The 25,550-nt window shown below is 39.7% G+C and overlaps 1 protein-coding gene across 1 annotated transcript in view; it reads right to left on the bottom strand.

Annotated features, from left to right (window-relative positions):
- Window positions 1–23,927, bottom strand: part of TAF4 (TATA-box binding protein associated factor 4) — a 31,207-nt gene extending 7,280 nt beyond the window's left edge. Inside the window, exons 1-11 of the mRNA XM_026042150.1 lie at window positions 22,955–23,927; window positions 7,369–7,535; window positions 6,753–6,872; window positions 5,055–5,174; window positions 4,730–4,852; window positions 4,015–4,104; window positions 3,332–3,574; window positions 2,162–2,309; window positions 1,678–1,792; window positions 803–972; window positions 247–377 (exon numbers count right to left, since the gene is read on the bottom strand). Coding sequence (XP_025897935.1) covers window positions 247–377; window positions 803–972; window positions 1,678–1,792; window positions 2,162–2,309; window positions 3,332–3,574; window positions 4,015–4,104; window positions 4,730–4,852; window positions 5,055–5,174; window positions 6,753–6,872; window positions 7,369–7,535; window positions 22,955–23,870 — 2,343 coding nt within the window. The 5' untranslated portion in view covers window positions 23,871–23,927. The remainder of the gene's footprint in view (window positions 1–246; window positions 378–802; window positions 973–1,677; window positions 1,793–2,161; window positions 2,310–3,331; window positions 3,575–4,014; window positions 4,105–4,729; window positions 4,853–5,054; window positions 5,175–6,752; window positions 6,873–7,368; window positions 7,536–22,954) is intronic.
- Window positions 23,928–25,550: the final 1,623 nt, after the last annotated feature.

Below are 25,550 nucleotides of genomic sequence, written 5' to 3'. Positions count from 1 at the left end.
ACAGTCTAAATGTTTAACATAAATTAATAAAGGGGGAGATAGAGTTCCTCTGTGTTTATTAGACCATTTTGTATGCACACACTGAAGCTTTCTAGTTATCCACTTGTATTAATACATCTTAATTTAAGATGAATCAGTCAAGGAGAATAAATGAATGAATTTTGCAAAATGAAGAACATCCAAACACAGGAATAAAGGCCAATATGAGGGCCTGATGAATGTTAATTTTTGTTCAATTACAGTTACCTTGTAAGAAATGTTCTTTTGTTGAGCCGTCTCCGATAACTTTTCCACGAGGTTTTGTAGTCTTTGCTGTGTAGCATGTGATACATAGCTAACTACATCAGGATGTATTTCTGTTATTCCGTGTTTTTTACCTATAAGCAGAATAAAAGTTAGTTGTRAAATATGATTTTATAATACAGTTAAACATCTAGCTGATTCTAAATCATGGAAATTTAAATGCTGTTTCCAAAATAAGGTTTTCATGTATTTCTTAGGCACTAAACAGGAAATGGTAGAGTGTAAAAGTTTATACTAGCTTAATAAAATTCTTACTACTGAAGGCTATATACTGCAATTTAACAAATAAATGATGTTTTTTTGCTATCACAGCAATTACAATCAGTAAATGAGATGCAATGGTTTCTGCTTTCATAAGCTGAATGACTGCCTACATGCACCAAAACATACAGAATATAAGTAGTCTGGCAGGTTTTAAAATATCCAAAATCAAGACCTTCTACTATAYCCAAGATTAATGAACATTCTGTATATTAAAGCTCAAAAAGCACCAACATACCTATTTCTAATATCCTTCTTTGTAAAGGTGCTGAGAAGAGGAAGGTTTCATCTTTACAGGACCTTGTTAACGTGCCCACTAGCTCAGAGTTTGTCGCCAATATCCGAGCACTCTCCTCTGATAGGTTGACCCCRGCCATTGATGCAACATCATTGATGTCATCGTCATCCCTTAGGAAAGGAAAACTCATTACAATCGTATCATTTAGGGCTTATGTCTACACACGCTGCTACCGTGCAACAATTGCATGTAATCAAAGTTCCGCAATAAATTGCTTAGAACAAAAAGTTTTAAATAGACATTTGTGTACTACAGGAAACAAAAGAAAGCTTGATATTTTATTTCATTTCTGCATTTCATTTTGTAATAAAAGCTAACTAACATTATTTCATTCCTAAGAACAACACTTGAAGGACTTATGCAATTTTGCTCCTCCTGTTTCTCTAAAGATTCTTTGTTCTGTAAGACTTTAATGTATTGAAAAATCAAGAAACCAAATATTGCTACTGCAAAGCAATAATAAACTGCGCTCRTCAGTGTCTACACCTCAAGACAGGCATATCAGAGCAACCTGAGCAGAGCTGGGAGGAGCAGAAGAATAAGACTGATTTGATTGTTTTACACAAGATTTGTTTGTAAGTTTGATACTTCCCCTCAGTGTCAGCTGAATGCTGAACCAGCCTGACACAAGTATATCCATAGATGTTTGTAAAAGTCTTTAACAAAATAGATCATCTGGTCAAAGAAAATCCATCCCTATTTCTTGTGGGTTTGTCTATCCTGATTYAGTGCCACTGGAATAAATGGAAAGGCTCCCACTGAGTTCAGTGGGCTGTTCAGGCCATATGAGCATGCATGAGTAGTTGTTTCCTTACCTAAAAGAGCCTCCCCCAGGCTCTTTCAGTTTATTTTTCTGAGCAGCAGCTATTTGTGCYGAAACAGAAGGAATAGTTTTGTTTCCAGGTAATACTGTTGGTTTTACCACAGGTACTGCAAGAAGAGAGAAGAGAGTTGTATTCCATGCATCAAATTCATGTCAGAGTTCACATTTACAAGCTAGCCATGAGCTGTAGTGGTAACAGGTCTGGCACAAAGACTTTTCCCATACTGTTTGTGAGCATTTCACCCATCTGAAACAGGTCCTATCCACACACACCTCCAACACAGAGACATCTTCTATGGCTGTAAATGCTACCCTAATTTTTACYGCCAGCCACTACGGTACCATACACTGAAAGGTTTAGCCATATATTATAGTAACCATCAGAAAGCTCCACAACACTTAAGAACCAACATTCAGAAAACAGACTTTAGTTAATATTACCAARACAGCAGACACCAAGTATCTTGGCTTCTTACCTGTCTGAAGCTGATTCAACTGAATTTGTGGAGAAGTAGTGAGCATAATACGACTATGCGGTTGTCGCAGTGCTACCATCGGTGTCTGCGTCAACGTCACCTGTGGAGGCCTTATCAAGGCCCCAGCTTTTTGAGACTGTTGGATAACCTGCAAATAGGTGGAAAGGTAAACAGTCTGAGACACAGCTACGAAGAGAGGGTAAGAATCAGGTGAGAAGAACAAATCCTTACAATCAGCTTTTAGATTGCTGCTATCTAATCACATCTATCCATCATTTACAATTGGCACAGTTTTTCAAGAAATTAGATACATTATATCTCACAGAAAAATTAATAGCCCTGTTGCAATGTGAAAATTAATCAATCACTTTCTATTAAAAATTCACATGTAATCAAAAAAYGCAGCTACACTTTTCTGAGACTGTTTCTACATGCAAACTTGACAAACTAGACCTGCCTGAACCAAGTGTAGAACCAGAAACAATGGAGACATGGTACAGATATCCAGGTTGTTCCAGGTGTTTTGTCTTGATCCAAAAGCAGGTTTTGAGCCACTTTGTAACTATATTATATTGGTYTTGCTAACTACTTTCAAGGTAAGTGCCAAAATACTTTTTTTAAATCTTGCATCAATAAGAGATCTCTTCTCCTCATTTTACATGAAAACTGAATACAGAAAGTCAGRTAGTAAAGTGGCAAATGTTCTAAAGGAAACATACAAGTACTAAGCAGCCAAAAAAAAAATTACCTTTATAAGTTAACCATGTATATTAATACATATACAACAAAAAGCTTACATTTATATAGTGCTTCGCTATCAAAACACAAAAAGCAGTACTATTATTATCTGGTTTTCAGCAGCTTATCTGCTAACCTGAAAAATTACATCTTTCCCAGTTTGGGTTAATTTGGTGTTAGACTTATGTAATGAGACACAGAAGATCCTTCAGGACCTTGCTTTCACATGGATATGCAGTGTTTGAGAGAATCTACCAATATTCCATGCTAAAATAAGACATAACACAACAGTTTAACCAAGAATAGACTTACTTTCTTCGTAGCTACTTTCTCTACAGCATTTAYAAATCTAACACTGAGCTAAACCACTAATTTAAGTCACTGTACTCYGAAAAAACTGCAGTAACAGAAGACACACTCCTGCTTACGTACCAGTGATGCAGACTGCCCTTGTTTGCTAACACCAACTTGTGCAGGCTGAGTTAGGCTGATTACAGGTTGTTGGAGGGTGCTCGTTACCGTTGCCGTGGCCTTCCCTGCTGTGCGCTGAACGGAGGGGCTTAGCATCACCGCCGTAAGTGCAGTTGTTGCTTGCGTTGTGGGCTGCTGCTGTTGACTTTGCTGAATAAAAGCTGCAGAGTCTGGCGTTAGCTGTCTCAAGGCAGGTAAACTCCTCTGAGGAGAGGAAAAGAAATAATTTGCTTAAGTATTTTCAGCCCAACTCATAAATGAAAACTTTAATTATAAAAGAGCGATGCATTTAATTTCCATTGCATCAGTCTGGATGCACCTCTGCTTTAGAACAGCAAGTGTTCTCAACAGGAATACCCTGCTACTTCACGTTTAAAGCCAGACTGAAGGACAGTACCTTTAGCTGCAGGAACTTGGGTATCATGGGCATCTAGGTTAGATAAACCCACCTGGAACCCTTAGTGTGTATTTAACAGTCAAAGCCCCTGCTGCCTTCCTTGATTGTGTTCTTATCTATATACCAAGCAAAAACATTTGATAACTTAAAAGACATACTGGAACACTGCTTGAAGATTTCAGAATAACAGAGACCAATGCTTTATAATAGTTTTTCTCTTGAGGTAAGAGAAAGTAACACAAATTACCTTCAGGAAAGGCACAAGGTAAGGTTGAGGTGAAGAATTAAGTTCTCGGTACAACCTACTGGTAAAGTCTTCTGCTTCAATTTTTCCATCCTTCAAAATAGAAAATTCAAATGAATGAACATTAATGTTTAACAAGACATTAACTTTCTACTTATCTGTATATATAATCTGTATATATATATATATTTTATGATAGTATGAGTTCTTTGAATGCAGTTGTAAAGTATAATTTAGGCCAACTGCAGGGAAACAAATGCTCACAGAGCCAAAGACCACATTTAACTGAGTAAAACTAAAACACTATGGATTAGTGTTAATATAGGATACAATTGTTAAGTCCTATGTCCCCATTTTTATTCCACCCTCTTCTCCCTTCCTATCAGTTTGTGTGTCAAGAAACATATACTCAAAGGATTTCATTGTCAAAAAACAGAACAAGAATGTGCTATCCATATGTCAAAGGCTAGCTAAAAGCTACAGGAATCYTTCACCTGACCTGTAAGCAACTAACTATTCAATTGCTTGAAATGGCTTTAAAGGAAAATTTACATATATTCTAATTCAGAAGTAGCCAAGTTTCAAACTGATTATCTTACATTTCATAATATTTCTCCTCTTCATTAAGAGAAACACAAAACAAAACAAAACCCACACAGCTTTGAGTCTAAATTTGCTCAGACACTTTTTCTTACCACTTTCAATGAATTTTTCTTACCAGCAGGTTCTGTACCAACTCTTTCACGTTAGCCGCAGTTTCTGAGGACTGTTTTCCAGATGATGCCAGTTTTATTAATGTAGACAGAAAGTTTTTGCATTTCTTCACATTTTCCATAGTTTCCTGATGGAGGACAGGGAGAGGAGAAAGTCAGAGAAAGGAAGAAAAACTTTCTTACACACGATCTCATCGTAAGCTCTGAGAACTAAAATCCTCTTCCAGTTCACCCCTGCAGAGTAGTACCTACATCTGTATGCACGTAAGTGGATGCACCAAAGCTTGTTTAAAAGGCACTCAGTATCTTAAGCAGTAAGTATTATCTTACTGTGGCAGCAGTGGAGGTTGCTGTCGTTCCTTGCACGGTTCTTTGCGCAGTTCCAGTTTGTACAGCCGTTGCTGTCCCCAATGTAGTCGTCTGTGCGGTACCACCCAGAACAATCTGAGGCTGCAGAAAATGCACATGTGAGATCATTGTAATTCAATGTACCTTCAAAGAGAAACAAACCACAGACAGCACACCACCTTTCACAGCCCTTGAGAAAGTTGCGAACCAACTATCTGTTGCAGTGGGAAGAAAGAGCCAGCAGATGGCACAAGACACTACACATTCAAAACCAAAATTCTGAACGTTGATCAAGAACGGCATGATTTTTGGTTACTGAATAAAGAGGGAAAAACACAACCACAAACATACTCTCACACACTAGGGTTTCAAAACAAGTACTCTATTTTAATCAATGTGATGTTCTTTTTGCCTATTCTCTTAAATGCCACTTTCAAAGGGCGGATTTTTGTCAAAAAGGCACAGCTCAGCCAAAAGCCCAGGTCTTATCTTGCTCTATTTGATGCCTAGCTGGACAGAACACTTCTCTACTGCAGCGGACAAGCTGGGAGACCAAAGCAGAAACACCTCTTTTGAAGCATCAACACTGTAAACAAGAACATCTGATGTACACAGTTCATTCACTGACTTCCAACACATTATAATTACTAATGACAGTCCAAACAGTAATTTCTATCAAACTAAAATTAGCTCTCTGAATGTTAACAGATCATTTGTAAACTTGCTCTTTATCCAAAAATCCACAAGAGGAGGCTCTAGCAACTGACTTTCAATGGTATTTTGGGAGATAAGGATTTAATTTCCTTCAGTTTTTGAAGGCAGGATAAATGAGAACTGTGGCACATTCACTGCAGAAAAAATATGCAGATGGAATGATTTTTTTCCACTCAGTGTAACAGCAGTGTAAATGAGGGAGACTCAGTTAGGTAAATTAACTCTTAGATCTGGAAAGATCACGGGCATAAGCAAAGGCTCTCTGAGGGGAAAAAGGTTAAATGGATGCATAACAAAACCTGCATGTTTTAAATGAGAACACTCTAATCCTGTCTACTCAAAAGGAGGAAGAAAGCAAAATGAAACAGATTAGGTGACAGCAATCATACTGTGTCAGTGTTGCTTTGAATTCATGTTGAGAATTTTATACTTTTGTGATTTTAAAATCAAAAAAATAAAAAATCCACAAGGAAGCCTATCATTAACACAGACCAGGATAGAACACAGAACAGACTCCTCTGTTCTAAGAGGATGATTTATCCTTGGGACATGAGAGCCACACAAGCATACAAACCATAGCAGAGACTTCCAAGAGGGAGAAATCTTGGGGCAGGTAAGTCTATCAGTACAACCTTTTTTTGAGATTGTTAATTCTGTGGCAAATAGAAGGCTATGGACCCAATCACAGAACTAACGTCACAGCTCCAAATCCAAATAGTAGTAGTATCACTTTCTTGAAGGAGAAAGTACAGAATTATTTTATCTAAGCTAGCTCTGTGATTATATAAGCTAAAAAAACCTGAACAAGATAAAGATCTGCACATGATTTAGGAAGGGTAATTCAGAAGGTATTTCTTTCATGCACTGAATTAGAGGCATTTCCTGCAGTTGTCAGTTTCAGGCGTGTTTCTCCGTAACCTTAGCAATCGATATAATTCCTTTATGTACTGCACGTCTAAAACTCACTTGCACAACAGGAGGACGCTGTAGCGTTGTGGTGGGTTGCACCGTTGTTTGAGCCTGAGACACTTGCTTGATAATAGTAGTAGGTGTCACTTGTCGTGCAATAATAGGCGTTCCTGGAGCCTTAGGAAAACAAACAAACAGTGTTAGTGCCTTATCTGCTATTTTGTCTCTGGATAGTGGCCATTCTTTCAGGTAGAAAACTCACTCGGGACTATTATAACTTGAAAGGAGGGGTTTTTTACTTAATGCAACTGTGATTGTCTCAGTATACCCTTGGACACATTATTTTAGTCTTACAAAGAATAAGGACACTTTGGGGAAAAACAGTCCTATACATTAACCATACATACAGAGTCTTGAAAGCTCTAAACTCAATGACTTCAAACTCAAAGCCATTCTGCACGGTAGAAACAACTTCCCTTTCGCTGAAGCACTGCTAAACTGTAACAGGTTAGGAACAACACACAATTCCTATGCGATTTGGAAAAGCCTGTGCAGCACCAGTTTAATCAAGCACTTCTAAGTCACTAATATACTTTGCTTTCTGGAGTACTCTTCACAGCAGATTTACAGAGGTGCTTTTTGTTTTTTAAATGCTGCAAATCAGTGAACCAACCTGCACTGTTGATATCTGTACGGGAGGTGCACTGGTAGGTGTAGCAGGACGAGGAGTCAGAGTGTTCTGAGGCTGAGACTGGGCATGTGCCTGAGCTTGCATCTGTGCCAAGGCTTGCTGAGGGATCATCAGCAACTGCCCGTTCTCGCTACGCACAAGGACCATGCCTATAAATTAAATAAATAAATAAATAGGTCAAGACACAGGCTGCCCTTCTGAAATACAAAAGAAAATGTTTTCCCTTTCTTATGCAAGTTGGACCCATGTGGAATTAATGCACTGTTGAAGCACTATAGCTAGCAAAAGGGGGTTAGAACAAAAAAAAAAAAAAAAAAACCAACAACAAAAAAACCACCTGGATGCATTACAATATTTTGAACAGAAGAGCTCAAATCACAGAAATACTTTTTAGTTATCAAACTACTTGGGTATTGGCTGAAGGTATTTCCCATTCCCTGAAATAAAAATTCCATGTGGCTAGAGGCTAAAATTGACAATCTTTTAAAAATTCTTTTTATTCATTCTAAGAAATTAGTTTTATGAAATACACAAACCAAAAGAAAGTTTTGCCATTCAGAAAGACTCCTGTTAGCTTTTCTTAGACAAAAAGTAAACATAGGCTTCATCAGCAAGAACACAATTGTGTAAATTCTAAATTAATTTCCCATAAAAAAATTAGTAATGAAAATTGTTCTAAAAACCATAATCCTTCTCAAGAGCATATACAACAGGCAGCACTGTGCCATGTTACACCCCAAAAGAAAAATAAAACAGACAGAAATGAGACAGTCGTTCCCTGCTCAGTCACTCAGATCAACGCGCTTAAACGCACAGAATAGCATCAGGAAACCAGGTTTTTGCAGGCACATTTTCACATTAGCCCCTTTTTCCTGAAGGTGCAATTGGGATCTGGACCACACGAACTGGCCTTCAAGGGCTCATTCACTCTGCACACCCCAGCCACACCATGGAAGCCTCAGGACTTTATCAGCTCTAAAAAATCCACATAACCGAGAGGCACCAAAGCCAGTTAACATTTCTGAGTGCCCAACTGCAGAAGGAAGTTTCAACATGAAGAGCAAGAGGCACTACTGAAATCAGAAAGTTTTCCTCAAGTATTCCTCAGCAAGCAGACAGCCTACGCGTGCTCACCAAAGAGTTCAGGGAGCTGTTCTAAGTAATTTTAGGCAATGAATAAATTCACATATTCATAAAAGCGACTTCAAATGAAAACAGATTACACTAATTGATCTTCCTTTAATGTTTCCTTAAGTTTTCTGCATTAACACTCTTCAAATGAAGCAAGCAGTCACAGAGAGCCGTTAAGCTAGTTTACATCAAAAAGGGGAACTTCAACAGTGATTTGTTTAGAAGTGTTAAGTCAGGACCACTGTGCGATACGGACATGAGTTAAATCTAGAAACAAATATTTGCAAACTGGCACGGGCAGAAAAAGGCAGGAAAAAAACTGTGGAACTGAAGGCACTTTGTTCAGCTATCAGGTTGGAACCAAATCTTTTCCAAGATGCCCCTGAAAGTAAGGAGTCTTTTCTATATCCTATATAGGGAGATGCACTTTAATTAAAACACATCACCACCACAGCTAACATGAAATCTAAAAACCACGGAAGCGAATACAGAATTTGTTCTTGTTGGTTGCTTATTAGAGCTGCACTACACTCCCCCCATTGGGAGGGAAGTTGCTGATAAAAGATATAAATAATATACACACACAAAGTGTAACAGGCCATGAAGGGCACAAGCAGAGCACCAACCCATCATATAATGAAAATACTAGAGAAGCAAAGGCACATTTTTCCTTTGTATTCTAAAACTTCCATTCTGATAACATTCAATAGATAGCAGTATCATGGTCTCAATCTCCGTAAGGATGCAAATTCCTAATGAACCAGACTAGTAATGACTAGCAGATAGTAGGAGACATCTAGAACTGCAGCAAGTTAGCTCACTTGACATACAACATTAAGTAGAAAAGGATGAAAATCTTTGTTTCCAATCTTGTTTTTGTCAGTGCACAAGAATTGTTACCTTTTCCTAATGAAATAAATTAAAAAAAAACAGATTTAATCTTTTTGCTTTCCTTTTCCTAGAAAGTCTGGTGACATGYACTACAAAATGAAATTCACCATGTTAAAAAAAATGCAAATATCACAGCATTCTTTCCAAGTCCCATTAAAAAAAATGATTAAAATTACAATGAATTAACATTTTTGTTAGAAGTTAGAAGCCTAGGAGAATTCTGAAAGAGCATCATATTGAATCAAATAATTCCTCACATTTCTAAAGGAAGGATTAACAAAACTGAGTTGCACTGGCCTTATGCAAAAGAGATTTCTGCTCTTGACTAAGGCAATGGTCACCTCATGCTGTCTTCTTGRGGAGACCTTACTGGATACCTCCAGTTTTCTAGGGAGCATTTGGATGGGAAAGTTCAGGATGACATAAGGCAGCTGCTTGAGGCTACGTTGTGTGGTATTTATGTATTTACCTCTTGCTGTTTCTATTTCTGTTTGCTAATGGCACTTCCACTTGCGAAGTGTGTTTTGTTTGTYTGCCTTTTTTTGGTTGGGTAGCAAGTAATTTGAAAAACATGTAAAGGAGCTAGAATAAAGAGTGAAGAGCTTTGCACATTAGACATGTCAGAGAAAYAAACACAGACTTTTTTCCCTGCCTTCGCCTTCCTCCTTCCTCTGAAATACAGCACAGTTTGGCAAGACTAAAGAAAAAAAGAACCTTGAAAACTCATTTTGCAGCTTTGCAGACTACACCGATTATCTGTACAGCTCCTGAGACATGCAGGTTTCTTGCTGGAGAACCCAGATGCTCAAAATCACTCCCAAGTAGTTCTCTGTAAAGCCCAATTGGAATATTTACAGGAGCTCATAATGACAAAGTTTCCTGCCTTTACAGAGAGCATCTTCAGGCTATTCATCTGAGGAAATAAGGTCAAAGTAGGGTGGCAAACCATCATCTCAGTGCAAGTGGACCATTTCTGAAGGACTCATGCAGTAGGTGACAATTTGAAAGACCTCACCAGCTACCTACCATGCAGACTGTGCTAAGGAGCAATGTCCATCCTGGGGACACCAGCACACACTTAAGACACTCTTTAAAATCCTAGAAAGATCCTATCAGATGAGGAGCGACAACACTGCTACTTCCAACACATCCTGTCCAGATACTGAACAGAAGTTAGGGATAGATTCAAACCTCCAGGTTTTGTTCATTACCCACAGACTAGCTCGTGGTCTAACCCAAGTGGATTCAGAACCGTTACAGAGAAACCCAGACTTTTAATGGTGGTGGGGAGGTTTTTTGGTACCCGAAAGGTGACAGAAGAGTTAATGGATGGTCTGGAAACTGCAGGTAGGATTCTCTTTTCCAGGCTTCTGGAGAAATTCACTCAAAGCAGAAAAATAACTGAACTTTGTTTTCAGGAGAAAAAAAAATAGGGCCAGGGCAAACTGTCAGGCAGCAAAAATCAGCTTTGAGACACACGTTGCAGTTCAGAAAGGACCAGGCCTGAAAGAACAACTAGAGGATCGACACTTCTGGTGTAGGAGACCAAAGTTCTTGTAAATACCGCAGGAAAAGAGGGCTATTGATTATAAAGTCCACCAATATTTGACAAATCTTCAATCCTATCTAGATTTGTGAGGAAAGTTCATCTGGAAGGTTATCTGAACATCAGTGCAGTTGGTACCTACAGCTCTCAGGGCTATTCAGTTGTGATAAGATGTTACAAGCATTTAACCTAGAGAGAAAAAAAATATTTCATAGTAATCATAAGCAGGCTGTGCCATATTAATACAAGAAAGCTTTTTAATAATATCCTTTCTGCATTGTTGGATGAGATTCTGTTGCAATAAGGTTATGAAGTGGGAACCATGCAGAGCACAAAACTCAYGTCCAAGCCAAGGGGATGAGTCAGTGCTCTTTATATCACTGGTTTGGGCTACAAGGAGACCCTCAAATGACAAAAGTTTTATAGAAGGAGAACATTTCTGAAGGTTTTGCCAAGACAAAGGGGACTAGAAGAGCACTGGACAGAAAGTTGGAGCAAAGAAGAGCTGCCTATGCAAGCTAGAGAGAAACATTCAGTTGRAAAGACTTATTTGCTAGCGTCTATTTTGGCAGAAAAGGAAATAACCTGGCACTGATGTTAATGCTGTCCAACAATCTACCTCTTCTCTTACTGACCTGCCTGTAACAGTTATAATTCCATAGGTAAGGAAAGCACACGTTCCTCCCTCTTTTCCTACTAAAATCTACCAGCTCATTTCATTGCAGATCCCTAAAAATTTCGGTAAGCAAAGTAATATTCCCAAACACAGGACAAATTCCAGCAGATTTAGAACTATCAGGTATGCTAAAGAAGAGCTTCTAAACAAACCAACAGAGATGCAGCAGGTTATGAATGGTACAAACTAYGCACCAGCTCATTATGCAATGAAAATACTGAATAGTTTGCAGGTGACAACAAATGGGAGGAGCTCTGCTACCGAGAAAGGCTTCGAAAAGCTGAACGAACGAGCCAACGGGAATTTCATGAAGTTCCAAAAGGACAATTAGAAAGTCTGAAGCTGGCATGAAATAAATGCCTGCAAAAGCACAGGCTGCAGAGGMCTGGAGTAGCAGCTCTGCAGAGTAGAGCCTTGTGGACACGAGCTGATCATGAGGCAGCACCRCATCCCTGCAGCAGTGAAGATTAACCTCATCCTGGGCTGCATTAGTGTAAGCRTAGCCAGCCTGTTAAGGGAGCAATCTTGTCCCACCACTGTCACCTGTGAAGCTGCATCTGGAAAATTATATCCAGCTTGGGGTTTTCCACTACAAGGGAAACGCTGAAACCCCAAGTGAGCCCAGCACAGGGCCACTAAAATGATTGAGATGTTCAAGGGAGTCAATGGTCAAGATGTTCAAGCAACCTGACTTCAACCTACGTTGAGCAGAGTGGAAGGAGCAAAGATTCCTGGATTCTGCTGGAAGGAGCAAAGATTCCTTCCAGCAGAAAGGGAGTCCAATGGCCCACAAGCCCTCCTGGACCCATCTGCACCCACAACAGTTCCTGGGGGATCCTCCTCCTGCTGCTGGGCACAACTCCTCAGCACAGGGCCACACTCGTCAAGGGTCCTGACACGCAAGTCAGGAACCTCCTGCCCAACTCCTCACGTCACTGCAAAACAGCAGGGCCGATTTTTACCTAGATACAATACCCTACATTTCCATACAACGTTAGCTTACCAGGGCACTTTCCCTCTCACCTACCAGCACCTTCCCCTTGCGCTCAATCCACACACACACACAGCGTAAACCTTAACTGAAATACTAATTTCTGRGAGTTGGCTTAGGATTCTTGCCAATATAGATGTTAAGAGGCATCCTCAAAAATAATCAGAGAAACCTGACGACAGTAAAAGTAAATRCATCTTGTACAGAGCATGTACACCCAAGCTCATATTATGAAAAACTGATTTTATTCTTTTTTTCCCTCTTACTACAGTCAGAAGAAAAAAAAGGAATCAATTTTGCAATAAAAGCTTTTTTTCTCTTTCAGGCTAGCGATATGCAAGRATTCAGTTTCACATCATAGAACTCCACTATATTGTTTAAAAAGTGAATGGAGGAATGATTTGTGGAATATAGATTTCAAGGTATTTTAAGGCTATAGTTGAAAAAAATAGTATCATGGTAGAGTGCTAAAACAGCAACCACAGCGAGCAGCGATTCCACATGGAAGAGATCTTAGCTTCTCAATTGGAAAGGTGCATTAGAACTTTTCAGGTGAACTCATTAATTTATATGCCAATATTTAACAAAAGTTACAATGGCAACGTGATTTTAAACTATTTTGACTTTTCTGGATGTTACATTTCATGAAAAAAAAGCATTAACACGCCTTTCTAGTTAGGCATAAAACACCAACGAGTTCTGTCAAACTGCAACCCAATCATCATATAAATCTGGTTTTAATCTGATGCAGAACAAAGTAAGTAAAACATTATCAAGACCTAAACCAATTACTTTAATTATTGATTTCAAAGTAATTTATCCTTTGCTTTGCCATTAATTTCAGTACTCTTACAACAAACATCAATACAGTTATACAAAAGTCCAATTTGTCTTTGAGAAACGAAGGCAAAATAAGGGGTCACCATTTTTTTTGGATACGTTCTTCTAAATGGGACATTTTAAAACTCATATTCTCTTCCGTTAGAGCAAAGGGTTTGTCTATAYCAAGGCACACGGACATCAGAGCTGATGGAATGCCTGACAAAATGGAAAGGGGCAAGCTACTTGACATTTACTACAGTTTGCACACAAATACTTACTGAGAAATAATGCAGCAAGCACTATCTTCAAAAAACAATACTCTAAAGCTATTAGGTACATGAAAGCCCATTAGAAATAAGGAGAAAATTATCCATTGTGAATGCCCCACTATAGGTATTCCTGTCGTTCCTGCAGGGAAAAATTCTGTTGATGCTCCCTTTTCAGTGGTAGTTGTGGAGAGCCTAAGTTAGGCAAAACTCAAGCCTGACAAATAACCAGGTCAACCTTTCCCTCCAATTCCCTGCAAAAGCAGCCTGCAATTTTACGGCGCTCGTTGTAGACACATAAGTTGCCCTTCTTTGAGAACATGCCTGTGAGTTCAAATACAAACCATCAACATGAACATGGTATGACATGTCATTTGGTTGATAGCAATGTTTATTAAATAGCATTGCTATTTTATTTACAGTCCAAATAGAGAAATAAGAGTATTTTCACACCTGTAAGCTCAGAAAGCTTCCAAATAAAATAAAGTCCAAATTTGATTTTTACTAACCATCAAATGCACAGTCCTGAGTAATGACTAAGCTTAATGACTGGGTATGACTAACACTTATAAATAATTAGTGCCTTCGCTCCCCTTCCAGAGGGGAGAAAAAAAGGAAAGAAAACCAAGTGATACACTGGAAAAAAAGAATGAAATTAAGTAAGAGCCTGAAGTTCACAGCATGAACACTTAACACTTTCTCCAGCCTTAATACTACTGCAAACACGGGCATGTGTATTTATTAAAATGTAACAGCTCACTCCTCATCCTTTTCCACCAACTTCTGCACAATTTAGCCACCTTCCTGTTCCTGATCTCTTCTTCCTACTTCCTCAAGTGGTTCTTAAAAACACCAGTCCGGGTCTGTTCCCTGCCTCTGCTGCCACAGGTGCTGCAATCCCTCGGCACCTGCCTTTGGACTTGGTACCTGTGACTCACGTGAGCAGGACTGGCCCCGCTGCCCCTTCTGTTGGCTGCACCTGATGCTGAGAGATGTACCGAATTAATCCCTTGCAGAAATAAATACTGTTAATAAATTTAAGGAAGGAGTGAAGGCAGTTTATTCTAGCCTTGCTGCCCCTCAAACTAGTTCGGACATACTTGCAGGTAGCACTGAATCTCATTGCTGATTTTTTGTTTTTACTCCATTATGTAAAATGAGCATGTTTTGCAAGTGAACTACATACTGGTTGTCTGCATTGCACCTACCATATGCCTTATTCCRTGTATTCTGCTGGTCTTTAATTAGTCTTTAGTTAGACTACCCTCAGAAGCATACACTAATTGAGTTAGAAGTTAGACTTTACTAGAGAGGTTTCATTCAATAAAGTACTTTTACACAGTCATGCTTGATACTGAAAATAATATTATACACTGATGCAAAAAACTTGTATATTACTAGTTGTCTGGGTATTGGTTACAAAGCATTACTGAAAAGAATTCTTAGTAGTGCATTTTAAGGGTAAAAGGGAGAGACAAGTGATGATGAACAAGTGATGTTCATAATTTGCATTTCTAATTTATAAGTAGAGAGCTCTACAGAGACAAGACGTTATCCAGTTTTTATCAATACACTTTTCCCAACACCAYAAAAGAAGCTTGGCATCTGAGTCAAACCTTGCACTAAATCCTGTACAAATACAGAGTAAAAGACCTGTCCCTGGGTAAAAGGATTTAAATCCTATTTATCCACTTTGCTGAAAGTCAGCCGTTTATATTTGAAGTCTCAGTAATTTTCTCATCACCGGTAATAAGACTACAAAAATTCTCCTTTTTGAGATATTATTTCTATTTGAAATAATATTTTTAATCTGAAAACATTATACAGACAATTTGCACAGCACCTTAAGATCGGTTCTGCACAGATCTCAGGGCAGAAGCAATACTCTGCCATATCCTTTTTTTTTTAATTATCGCTTCTTGAATATTTGTTAATATATCTATACTATCACACAATGAGGATAACCAAATATTTGTTCTCACACCTTCAAAAAAAAAGGCTATGATTAAAGTACAAACTTATTTAAAGATCTGAATAAGGACTTGAGGACTGTCATTTTACCTTAAATATTTGGCTAAAGATGCATGAAGACAATTATCYCAAGACAAAAGACTCTGCAGTGAAAACTTGGCACTCTGTTCCTTAAGACCTATGTACCTCAGAAAAAGACCAGCCTTATTAGAAAGGGTTTGCCTCAGAATAGCACTGGGGTAAAAAAAATCTGGATTAAACCGAGGGTAAACTGTGCTAGTAGGGGAGAACATAAATAAATAAAAGCTACTGAGCCAGGAGGGTTTTTCTAAGATAACCTATTCATGTGTCTGTGGCCTCAGTAAAAAACGATCCTCATCTAATTTGAAATACGAATGTTCACGTAAAAATACATATACTTGTTATACCTGCTTAATTACTGCCTAGTTTGCTTACCCTTTTTGCCCTTCACTCAACATCTCAGTTAGAGATGAGATCTTTTTGTTGTAATAATTTAGCAATACAATCTCCRCTGTGGACACAACTTATCAGCACAAAAGACGCCTACTGTATAAACTGTTTTCTTTCCCTTATGAGGTGGAAGCAAAAGAGGGTTGATAGAGCAAACCTGTATCCAAACAAGAAAGGTCGTGCAGCTTTAAAGAAACTACTGTCAGTGCAAATAAACCAACAAACTGCAACTTCTTGCATTTAGGCAAGATCTTCGTTAGTTTAAAGGCAATCTCAAGGTAAAGCGTAGTAATTTTTCCACAGAACAAGCCTGCAGACAGGTTCCCCAAAGAAAAGTTCTCCGTAACACGTCAAAGGCAAAGCCACATACTCMGGTTTCGGCAGCAGGATCCCAGGAAAGCATCACTGGTGTTCGCAGATCACAATTATTYGCACCCAAGAACATCCCTGTGGACACGCAGAGCGGCCTCTGCAACCTCCACACACTCTTCTGCGCATCTTCCTTCACGCACAGCTGATAATGTAGCTGGAAAAGCTGCCTACTAAGTACCTTTAAGAACTGCTTTCTGTCATTGACTTTAGCTGAGGGAAATACAATTTTCAAAATTATTTTTTTTCAAGCAGCTATTTCACCAAACCTTTTCTCACAAGGGACACCGTACCTAACATGATTTTTTAACTTGATAACACTCTCTTGCAAGTGGCAAAAACATTCTCTTAGCATTAAGTAATGACATCAAATACAAGATGCAGTCAGACAGATAAATGGACTTAGAAAGATTCATGAAGTTTCAACACACGAAAGTCTGACAACAGTAGTTATTTTCAAATAAAAAATGATTATTTCAACTATTTCTGATAAAACACATTTAGTAACACAATAAAACGTTCAACATGTGCTGTTTGTGACTTCTACACCTAATTCATGCCAAGAGTCTCACTATTTGATCACAGGTATTTGTGAGAAGAGATAACAGGCTTTCTACRAGCTAACTTACCTGCTTGTTAAAAACCCACTTTGGATAATACCTGTATTTTCAACTGTTTTCCTGAACTACTAGCATTTTTCAGAATGCTATTTACATACAATTTCCCAAAACAAAGACGACAAACAATAGCAGGAAATTTTCAACACCAAAGTCTTTCTTTTGAAGAACAGTTTGTGACACTTACTAATCTGTGTCTTATCACATCAGTGTCCAAAGCTGCTGCATTTTCATCTTCCACTTCTACCTCCACTGCAGTATCCTGTGCAAGTGATTCAAGTCCTGGGCAGCATCCAAATTTGTGGTCYTCAAAACCAAGACACTACACTTTAGAAGTAACCCACATGGATTGCCAGAGATGGAAAACTCATTTAGCTCACTGAACATGYAAACACACAACTCATTTCCTAGAGCAACAGCAGATAGAAAAAAAAAAATCTCACAAAAGCAGCAACTTATTCACGTTTGGTCGTTGACTGACATCTTTGATCATAAACCTAGAAAGCCTGCAAGACCACAGACCGAAGTGTATGCAGGAGTGTTACACAAGTCCAAATCTACTTTTCTGATACAATAATATTTTGCATAACAGAACCAAACAGTGAATAGTCAAAAGCAGTGTGATGCTTTCATAGTTCAGCTTAACAGAATGACATTTGCGCTCTGTATTAACCCCGGTCACGTAAAGAGACACCTTTATCAGCTGTGTAAAACAAGGCACGGGCTGCCTTGTGACACTCACTTTAACAAAAAGCAGAAAACCCTACCACAACTCTTTCAGGCTTGAGTTTCCCAGGGTACAAAGCTAAGCATCTCTTGGTTATAAAAGATGCAGTAAGAAAAAACACACACAACTTTCAGTCTAGGAACATATGGCAGGTCTGATGTAACAGATTTCAAATACAGTAGAATGTTCCTTTTGCTGATGTACGATTTGAACATAAAACCTACCCCTCACCCAGAAGAGTTCTGCAAAAAAGAGATCCACAGTTTTATCTCATAGAGAGATACCCCTTTATGAGCCAAGAATGGGACTCCCAAGTTCTAATCTTGGCTCAATATCGATTCCCTCATGGCCCTGGGCAAGTCAATCTCTTTAACTTGCTCTTTCCCCCAGCTTTAAAGCAGAGTTCATTACAACTTTATTTATCAATCGTGCTGGCATGTTGCAAGTATAAGTTTTGTAAAAATACTTTAAAAATAAAACATACTACAAGAAGCTGCTAATATCATTATGCATTAGACATTATTTAAAAGAAAGTACAGCAATGCCAAGATAGTTAATAGAKCTAGTATTTGCAGCACGTGTATAATACAGGGAACCTATAATCAGGATCTGTTTGAACTCGCTTGCAAGACAGTGAGAATTGGAAAGGACTACATTCCACTACTTTATTCCTACTGTTTCTTTCCATACTTTTTACATTGTAGAAGTCTACTGATCTCCTCAAACATTCATATGTCTTGTTACTTAGGGCACTTCCATAATATATATTTCAAGTCAAAAGAAAACCAAGAAGGTGACATTTACTATGGAAAAGGAACTCACAATGTAACACAAATTGTAAAGAATATCTTAGTCTTTACAGTTTGTCACTTTTCCTCATTCTCTATCCACTCTTTCACTTGACAACCTAGCACCCCAACTTCTTAATAACAGAAATTGGGCTACTCACGCAAATATTTTCAGTGACTCTAGCTCCAAAAGTACCACTGCTCAAGTCAAAAGCACCCAAACAAAGCATTAAATTAAGCATGTGCTTGGGTATTTTTCCCGACCCAAGGCCAGCATAATCAAGCCTTGAGAAACAGGAAATTGGGAAGCTTGAATCTTTCTTGGTTAGTTAACACAAGCTAAAGGAAAAAAAAAAACCTATATATATTGATTTCCACAGAAGTTAAGCTTCTATTTAAAACCAGTCAGGGTGTACGCTGCCGTAGTCTGCCTGCCTTCCTCCCTCCGTTGATGTACGGCTCCAAGGGTCCTACGGAGGCCTTTGGCTCCTAGAAAGCACCACCAGTAAGTTAAGACCAACTGTACAGCTCATTTACATCAGCACCGTTCAGAACTCTAGAACACTCAGTTTTCAAAAGAGCCCCAGCGGTTTCATGGTTCTGCAGGATGGAAAAAGGACCCAATCCGTAGTTAAAAGAGTAACAGGACAGGACGCCCCAAAAAGAAAGTGACAACGTAGTCCAGCCTTGTCCCCTGTTATCAGCTACAGGCAGAGGCCCTTGAGGTCTGGAATAGTAATAAAGAAATTCTATTATCAGATAGAAAACAGCATCAATGTGTGACAGCAGTTCTACTACAGCTGCACAACTGTATTACTGCTAATCAGCTCATTGGTTGTAAGCACCCAAGTCCAAAGCCGTACGTAAAATAAAAACAATAATATCCTATCTTTAAACAAAATTATGAATATCACATTTTATTCATACACAGAATAATTCTAATCTTTAGAAGTATCAAACTAATAAATTTTCTTAAGTACTAAAATTCATTAAAAAGTGAGAGTGGAGAAAAGACGGGGACAGAAAGAAGAGGGAGGTTCTGGACTTCAGTTTCCCCTAAGCCAGTAGAGAAAACTGCCCAGGGCTGCTGGCTGCACATTGTTTTTCCTGCGTATCCACAGCCCTCCAGTCTGCTCCTTTCTTTACGAAGGCACCTTAGAGATTATAAAGCAATGACTGCACTATATACACACACACAAATACACAGCAGAAAACATACACATTCACATAGATTTTGTATGTTGTTGAGCAACAACATAAAATATCTGTGAGTAGAGAAACCAAATGTGAACTCTGAAGTAAACAACACTGCTGATGGAGAAGCTCATAGACTTTAGTTTTGAAATTGCATTATAGCACTGCAAGAAAAGACAGTATTTTGAAAAAGGATTTTAAAATATACAAGTCACTCTACAAGATGATTCTACCATGTCAGTGATGACCTCTAGACACTTTATACCCCAAGATTAACCTCTTACAACATAAGTGTTCCTAATCTTGGTTATACTTTTCCCACAGACTTTTCTGAGCATCTGTAGCAGAAAACACTGACTCAATGTTTTAATAAACTCACAGCTTTTTCTATGTCTTATCAGATCACTGAACGTACCATATTTCAGATTATTATTTGAAGTCCTTTGAAGCAAAGAACTTGACATATTTATTTGCAGCCACAGCTTCATAAGATGCTGCATCTATATTTGAAGTGGCACATATAAGAGAATTATACCTGCTTCCTTCCCAGGTCTTCACTAAGAAAACTATAATATAAGGTCATTTGCACATCTTCATTACCCTAATCTGTCCAAACAGACCATCAAGCTCCAAACACAGGCCCTGAAAAGACCAAATTCTCATCTTCAAAGTTATCAAAAATGGGAAACCATTAGTAAGGCACAGATAACCCAAAACAGTCCAGTTTAAGAAAAGATATACCAGAATCCAGTAAGGTCACAAGAACTGGCCCATTAGCTCCCTAAATGTCTCTGATTTAGTCAGTCAATGTTTGTTGCACAATCAGCTTGACGCAATACAAAGCTTTATTATAAAAGCAATATTTGACTGTTGATCAAATTTATTTTCCATGTGCTCCTTTTAAGAAAAAAATAGCAACTTTTTGTCAAGTCTTAGGTAGTAAAACTTACCAACATATTATGGCCTGCTTTTCATTTACATGAAATGCTAACTGGACTTCAGAGAGTTAGAAACAGTAAGACAGGGTTTGAAAACAAACTACAACCCATGTGCTGCACAATGGTGAAACCTTCCATAAGGATTTTCTGAGTTGTAGTAAACATTTGTGTGAAAAGCAGTATGTTAAGCATCTCATGTCAAGCTATTTCGTGATATAAGCCTTGAAAGCTTCTATAAGCACACTGCCTTAACTTTTAAGCATGAACTTGTGCACACAGATTTGATGCAGAGTAGATGTACAAGTTTCCTGAAAGCCGGATACTTCAGCTATGTAAAAAAGCGTAACAGAAACATTAAAATTTGTTCTAAAAAAACCCTTTCCCATATTACACCTCGTCATGTAAGAAGCCAATTTCCAGATTTTATGTATTCAGTCATGTACACATGCTTATTTTAAAAGTCATGACATTCTTCTGCACTCTTAGGTTTTTTTTTTTTTTTTAAAGCATGCAACAAACAATAAAAAAAAGCAAGTGTTTAGAAACTATATAGTGTTACTTTGATCTTGCAAGACCTCCAAAGGAGCAATTAGGCTTAAAGCCTGGCAACACACTGCTTGGAAGTTCAGCACACTTCAGCGTGTGGCTGTGGTTTGGAAACATCAGTTACTCGGAAAAACGGTCCAACTGGACATGACAGTAGCATTTTTGCCCTAATCGACTTTATAATGCAGTATTAGTGAGAATGCAGATATCGTGGTACACTAATAGCCTTTGAATCCAAAAAGCCCTTTGATACACTGTGGTAATAAATAAACAAATAAATAAAGCTTTTCCACTCTATCAACTTACAAGCTTCGAATTAAGCACTGAGATTTCAAGATCCTAATTTTACAGATTTTTTTCCCTAAATTAGCAACATGACCCTTTGAAATTATTCATACAGAGAATGATTCTATACAATAAATAACCAGAAAAAAAATTATGCCAGTTAAAACTTAGATATAGAGAGCAGCTGACAGAACTCATAGAACTACATAGCATCACCCAACAAAACAGAATATTACACAGAAAGGTAGCGTGCAGTAACACAGTATGGTTTCTGGTCTACCTTATGTAGCAAGTGCACTGCTTTGAGGTTGATGAGGAGTTTTGATTTATTTTTTTTTTTTTTAACTAAGATCCACTGAGAGAGATGACATACACACACCATTGATTTCATTAGGTACTACTAGTACAATTTAATTACCTGTTCTTTGTATACTGCACTCAAAGTAATGAATCTTAAGAACACAGATGTTACTACATATCGTGAAARAGAGATAGGAAGCTGGGGTAGATTCACACAGGTATTTTTCAGTTAAAAATGAAACTGAAATGATACAACCGGGTTCAAAGTAATAATAACCATATAACCTTACACCTCCAAATCTAGTGTATTTCAGGAGGGACAGGAGAGTTCTCAGAACATAAAGGTTTCTTATCCTGCCCTTAACTCAGCCACAGAAATCAGGACTAGACTCCCTGCCCAAAGACGCTCTGCACTARGCACGATACTAGCTACTACAGAAGCTGCAACCCTACACACATCAGGGTGAGGTAAGGACATAGCAAGACTGTCTTTATATAGTATCTCCAACAGCAAAAAACACATTTGAATCTTCAGATTTCTGAGTTTTAATGCATTCAATGTCTGACTTAAAGGAAAAGAATGTAGTTTTCTTGTCTTCTATCTGCTGCTTCTCTATTCATCAGCACAAATCATACGGCAATGGGGGCACGCAGGGACAGAGAGAACAGCAGACTGAGGTTCTATTAACTACCTGAAACACTAACTTGAAAGTAAAAATGCATTCTGTGAAAAATGAAATAGTAGCGTATCATTTGATAAATGTTTCATTATCACACTGGGGCAGTTTGCAGCTTCACCTACATTAGCATTGTAACAAAGATTGCAAATAGAAGGGATTTCAAATTATTGCTGTTAAAAAGTCATTTTGGTCACCTGAATGGTGGTGAAATGCTACTATTCAACTATTCAAAAATCAGACAGTTCTCACTGTTGAATGTAATACCTTTTCCACGGTTCATAATTAAATAGCAARAGATCTTATTTGGACACTTTTCTCCCTAGAAGAACCAGTCCCAAAAAAGTCGAGCCTTTACTTACCTGGTGGTAACTGAAAATTCTGAATATTAGTTGGATTCTGAGGTGGCTGAGGCAAACGAGGTGCTAAAACTGTAGGAGTCAAAGTTGCTCTGATTCCACTTGTAGTTGCTGTTGGAGTCCTTGGCARACTTTGTGCCACTGTATTGGCAGTGCCTTTAGCTATTCCCGTGGGGGTGCCAGGAGCTGCAGGAGATATCCCACCAGGATTGGGAGCAACATTGGAGAGGCCAGCTTGCATAGTTTGCCCAATAATCATGTTACCCCCTGTAGTACTGGGCTGGCCCCCAGTAGCCAGCGTCTGCTGTTGGGTTACTGCCTGGACTATGGTTTTTGGAGACTCAGATTTGATGACCTGCGTGGCGGGAGCTGCTGGCACGCTGGAACCAGACTGGCTGTTCACAAGCGACGTCTGGAGGGCAACTCCAGATCCCACAGTGGCTGTAGCAACAGCAGGGAAACTCCCCACACTGATGGTTGAATTGATCACAGTATTGCTCCCRTTTTGAGTGGCTGCACCAGCTGCAGCTACCGTGGGTCCTGCTGGGTGAATTGGTGGCCTCACCAGTGTCACCGTGGGCCCCCCACTTCCAATGGTCGGTGGCGGCTGCGAGGAAATAACTGTGGGCGAGGAAGAAGATGCAGACGACACAGCAGTATTAAGGAAAGAAGTCTGGATGACAGTGTTGGAAGCTGATGGCAAAACAGCATTAACAGTATTTCCTTTTCCAACAGATCCAGGTCCATTGTTAACTAGAGGGGCAACAGCAGGTGCAGAAGCAGGGTTAGCAGTGGCGGGAGTCCCGGAGAAAGCAGCACTTCCTGTGTGGTGAGAGTTCATCACCACGTTACTCCCATTCAAAGTCTGCACTGTTGTGGTCCCAATCTTGCCATTCCTGGTAGACAAGGCAGTTGCCATCGTGCTGATAACCACCGATTTGCCCTGACTGAGGGTCCCTGGAGCAGCAGTAACCTCAGATCCTCCTGCTGCTGCTGCAGCTGCAGTGGTGGTGCTGGTGCTTGTCGTGGTGGCTCCATCCAGAGCTGAACTCTGGGACCTGGTGTTATGGTTAATGACGCCTCCTTGCACTCCTCCTGCTCCTGCAACAACAACAGCAAGGTTAAAAAGACAGAAYGAGCAGCAGAAATCCAGTGAAGACAGAATGCTCTCCCTCTCCATCAAGCCTTCTCCATCTCCCAAATTGCCTGCCAGGAGCCAAGGAAATGAAACAGAGTATAAACTGAAGAAGAATGTAAAGAAATTATCTCAAAGCCTCCAGTTTCCCACTGGAGATCGGTAGATCCATTATTAATTGTAGCACCCTCACTATCATCACCGCAGCAAGAAAAAAGAGGGAAAACAGATTTGATATGAAGTGAGGGGGGAAAAAAGGAAGGCAGATCTCCTCCTTAGACCTCTTCCCCATTCTATGGGCCTGACACTATGTTTAATAACACACCTGCAATTATAAGGGGTGAAAAATGGCATTGGGAGACACTTTAATAAGACACATCCCATATGCCCAGCACATGCTATCCCCCTAGCACCATCCACTGCCATGCAAGTCAGTTAGGGCAGGAGGYTCCACAACAGCAAGATGCAAAAGAGAAAAGAGAGGAAAAACACCATCCTGACAAGATAAAAGTAGTATAAAGCCTGGAACAAGTTCTAAGACCAGCCCTCCACTTCACTGCAGCTTTTCTTCTTCTGGGTCTGAGGTTCCCACTGCCAGAGACAGCTAAAAATAAATAAATAAAAAGCAAGRCTGATTTTGAGAAAGGATAAGGTGATGTTGCCACTTGTCCTGAATAACCTCATGCCCCTTGATGAGGCCTGGTGTTATCAGTGGTACAATCACAGASAGTCTGGGTCCTGGCCCTAAGGAGACAGAAATGGGGAAAGAAGAGTGACAGGCAGACACGGAGATGCATGTTACGAGGGTTAAGGAGATCCTCCTAGAAGAGCTTCATTAATCACAACAGAAGGTCTATAATATCTTCTTACACTTCAGCATCACGAAAGAAGCATTAAAAAAATGGGGGGAGGGGAGGAATTGCAGAGAGATTGTGGGGAGACATTTTTTTTAAAAATTATAATTCCCTTGGAAGAAAAAAAAAAGCAGCTTCCCTCGTTTCCCAAGGAGTGACCCCTCGGTGCTGCGGTTACCACCGTGCCCCTAAGGTCTCCACGAGGGCAGCGTGTGCAGGCAGRCGGAGGGAGCGGGAGCCGCTGCCCAAGGTGGGGTGTCACGGCCCCCATTCCCCCCCCCGGTGGTCCCGGTGTTGTCACGACACCCCCTTGAGGGCACAGGGGGAGCGGGGGGTGTCGAACACCCCCCACGAGCCCCCGAGCCAGGCAGAGCGCGGGGAGTGGGGCACATCCTGGCGGGCAGACACGGGGGGAAAAGCAGCTTTTGGAGGGACTTCCTCCCCTCGGAGACCCTCCTGGGCCCTCTCCTCGCTTCCTCCCGCACAGGAAATCGGTGTCGTGATTAATAACAACCCCCCGCACCGGGCAGGGCGCGGGGGAGGGGAGGGCGCCCGCACGCAGCGCGCTATTGCGCGGGGATCCCCCCCGCGGGCGCCCCGCGCGCGGCGG

This window comes from Nothoprocta perdicaria, unplaced genomic scaffold (assembly GCF_003342845.1).
Source record: "Nothoprocta perdicaria isolate Ctin4 unplaced genomic scaffold, notPer1 scaffold_3, whole genome shotgun sequence".
In the NCBI taxonomy this organism is placed as follows: Eukaryota; Metazoa; Chordata; class Aves; order Tinamiformes; family Tinamidae; genus Nothoprocta; species Nothoprocta perdicaria.
The sequence above is the reverse complement of the archived record's forward strand: the minus strand, read 5'-3'. Positions and strand labels throughout refer to the sequence as shown.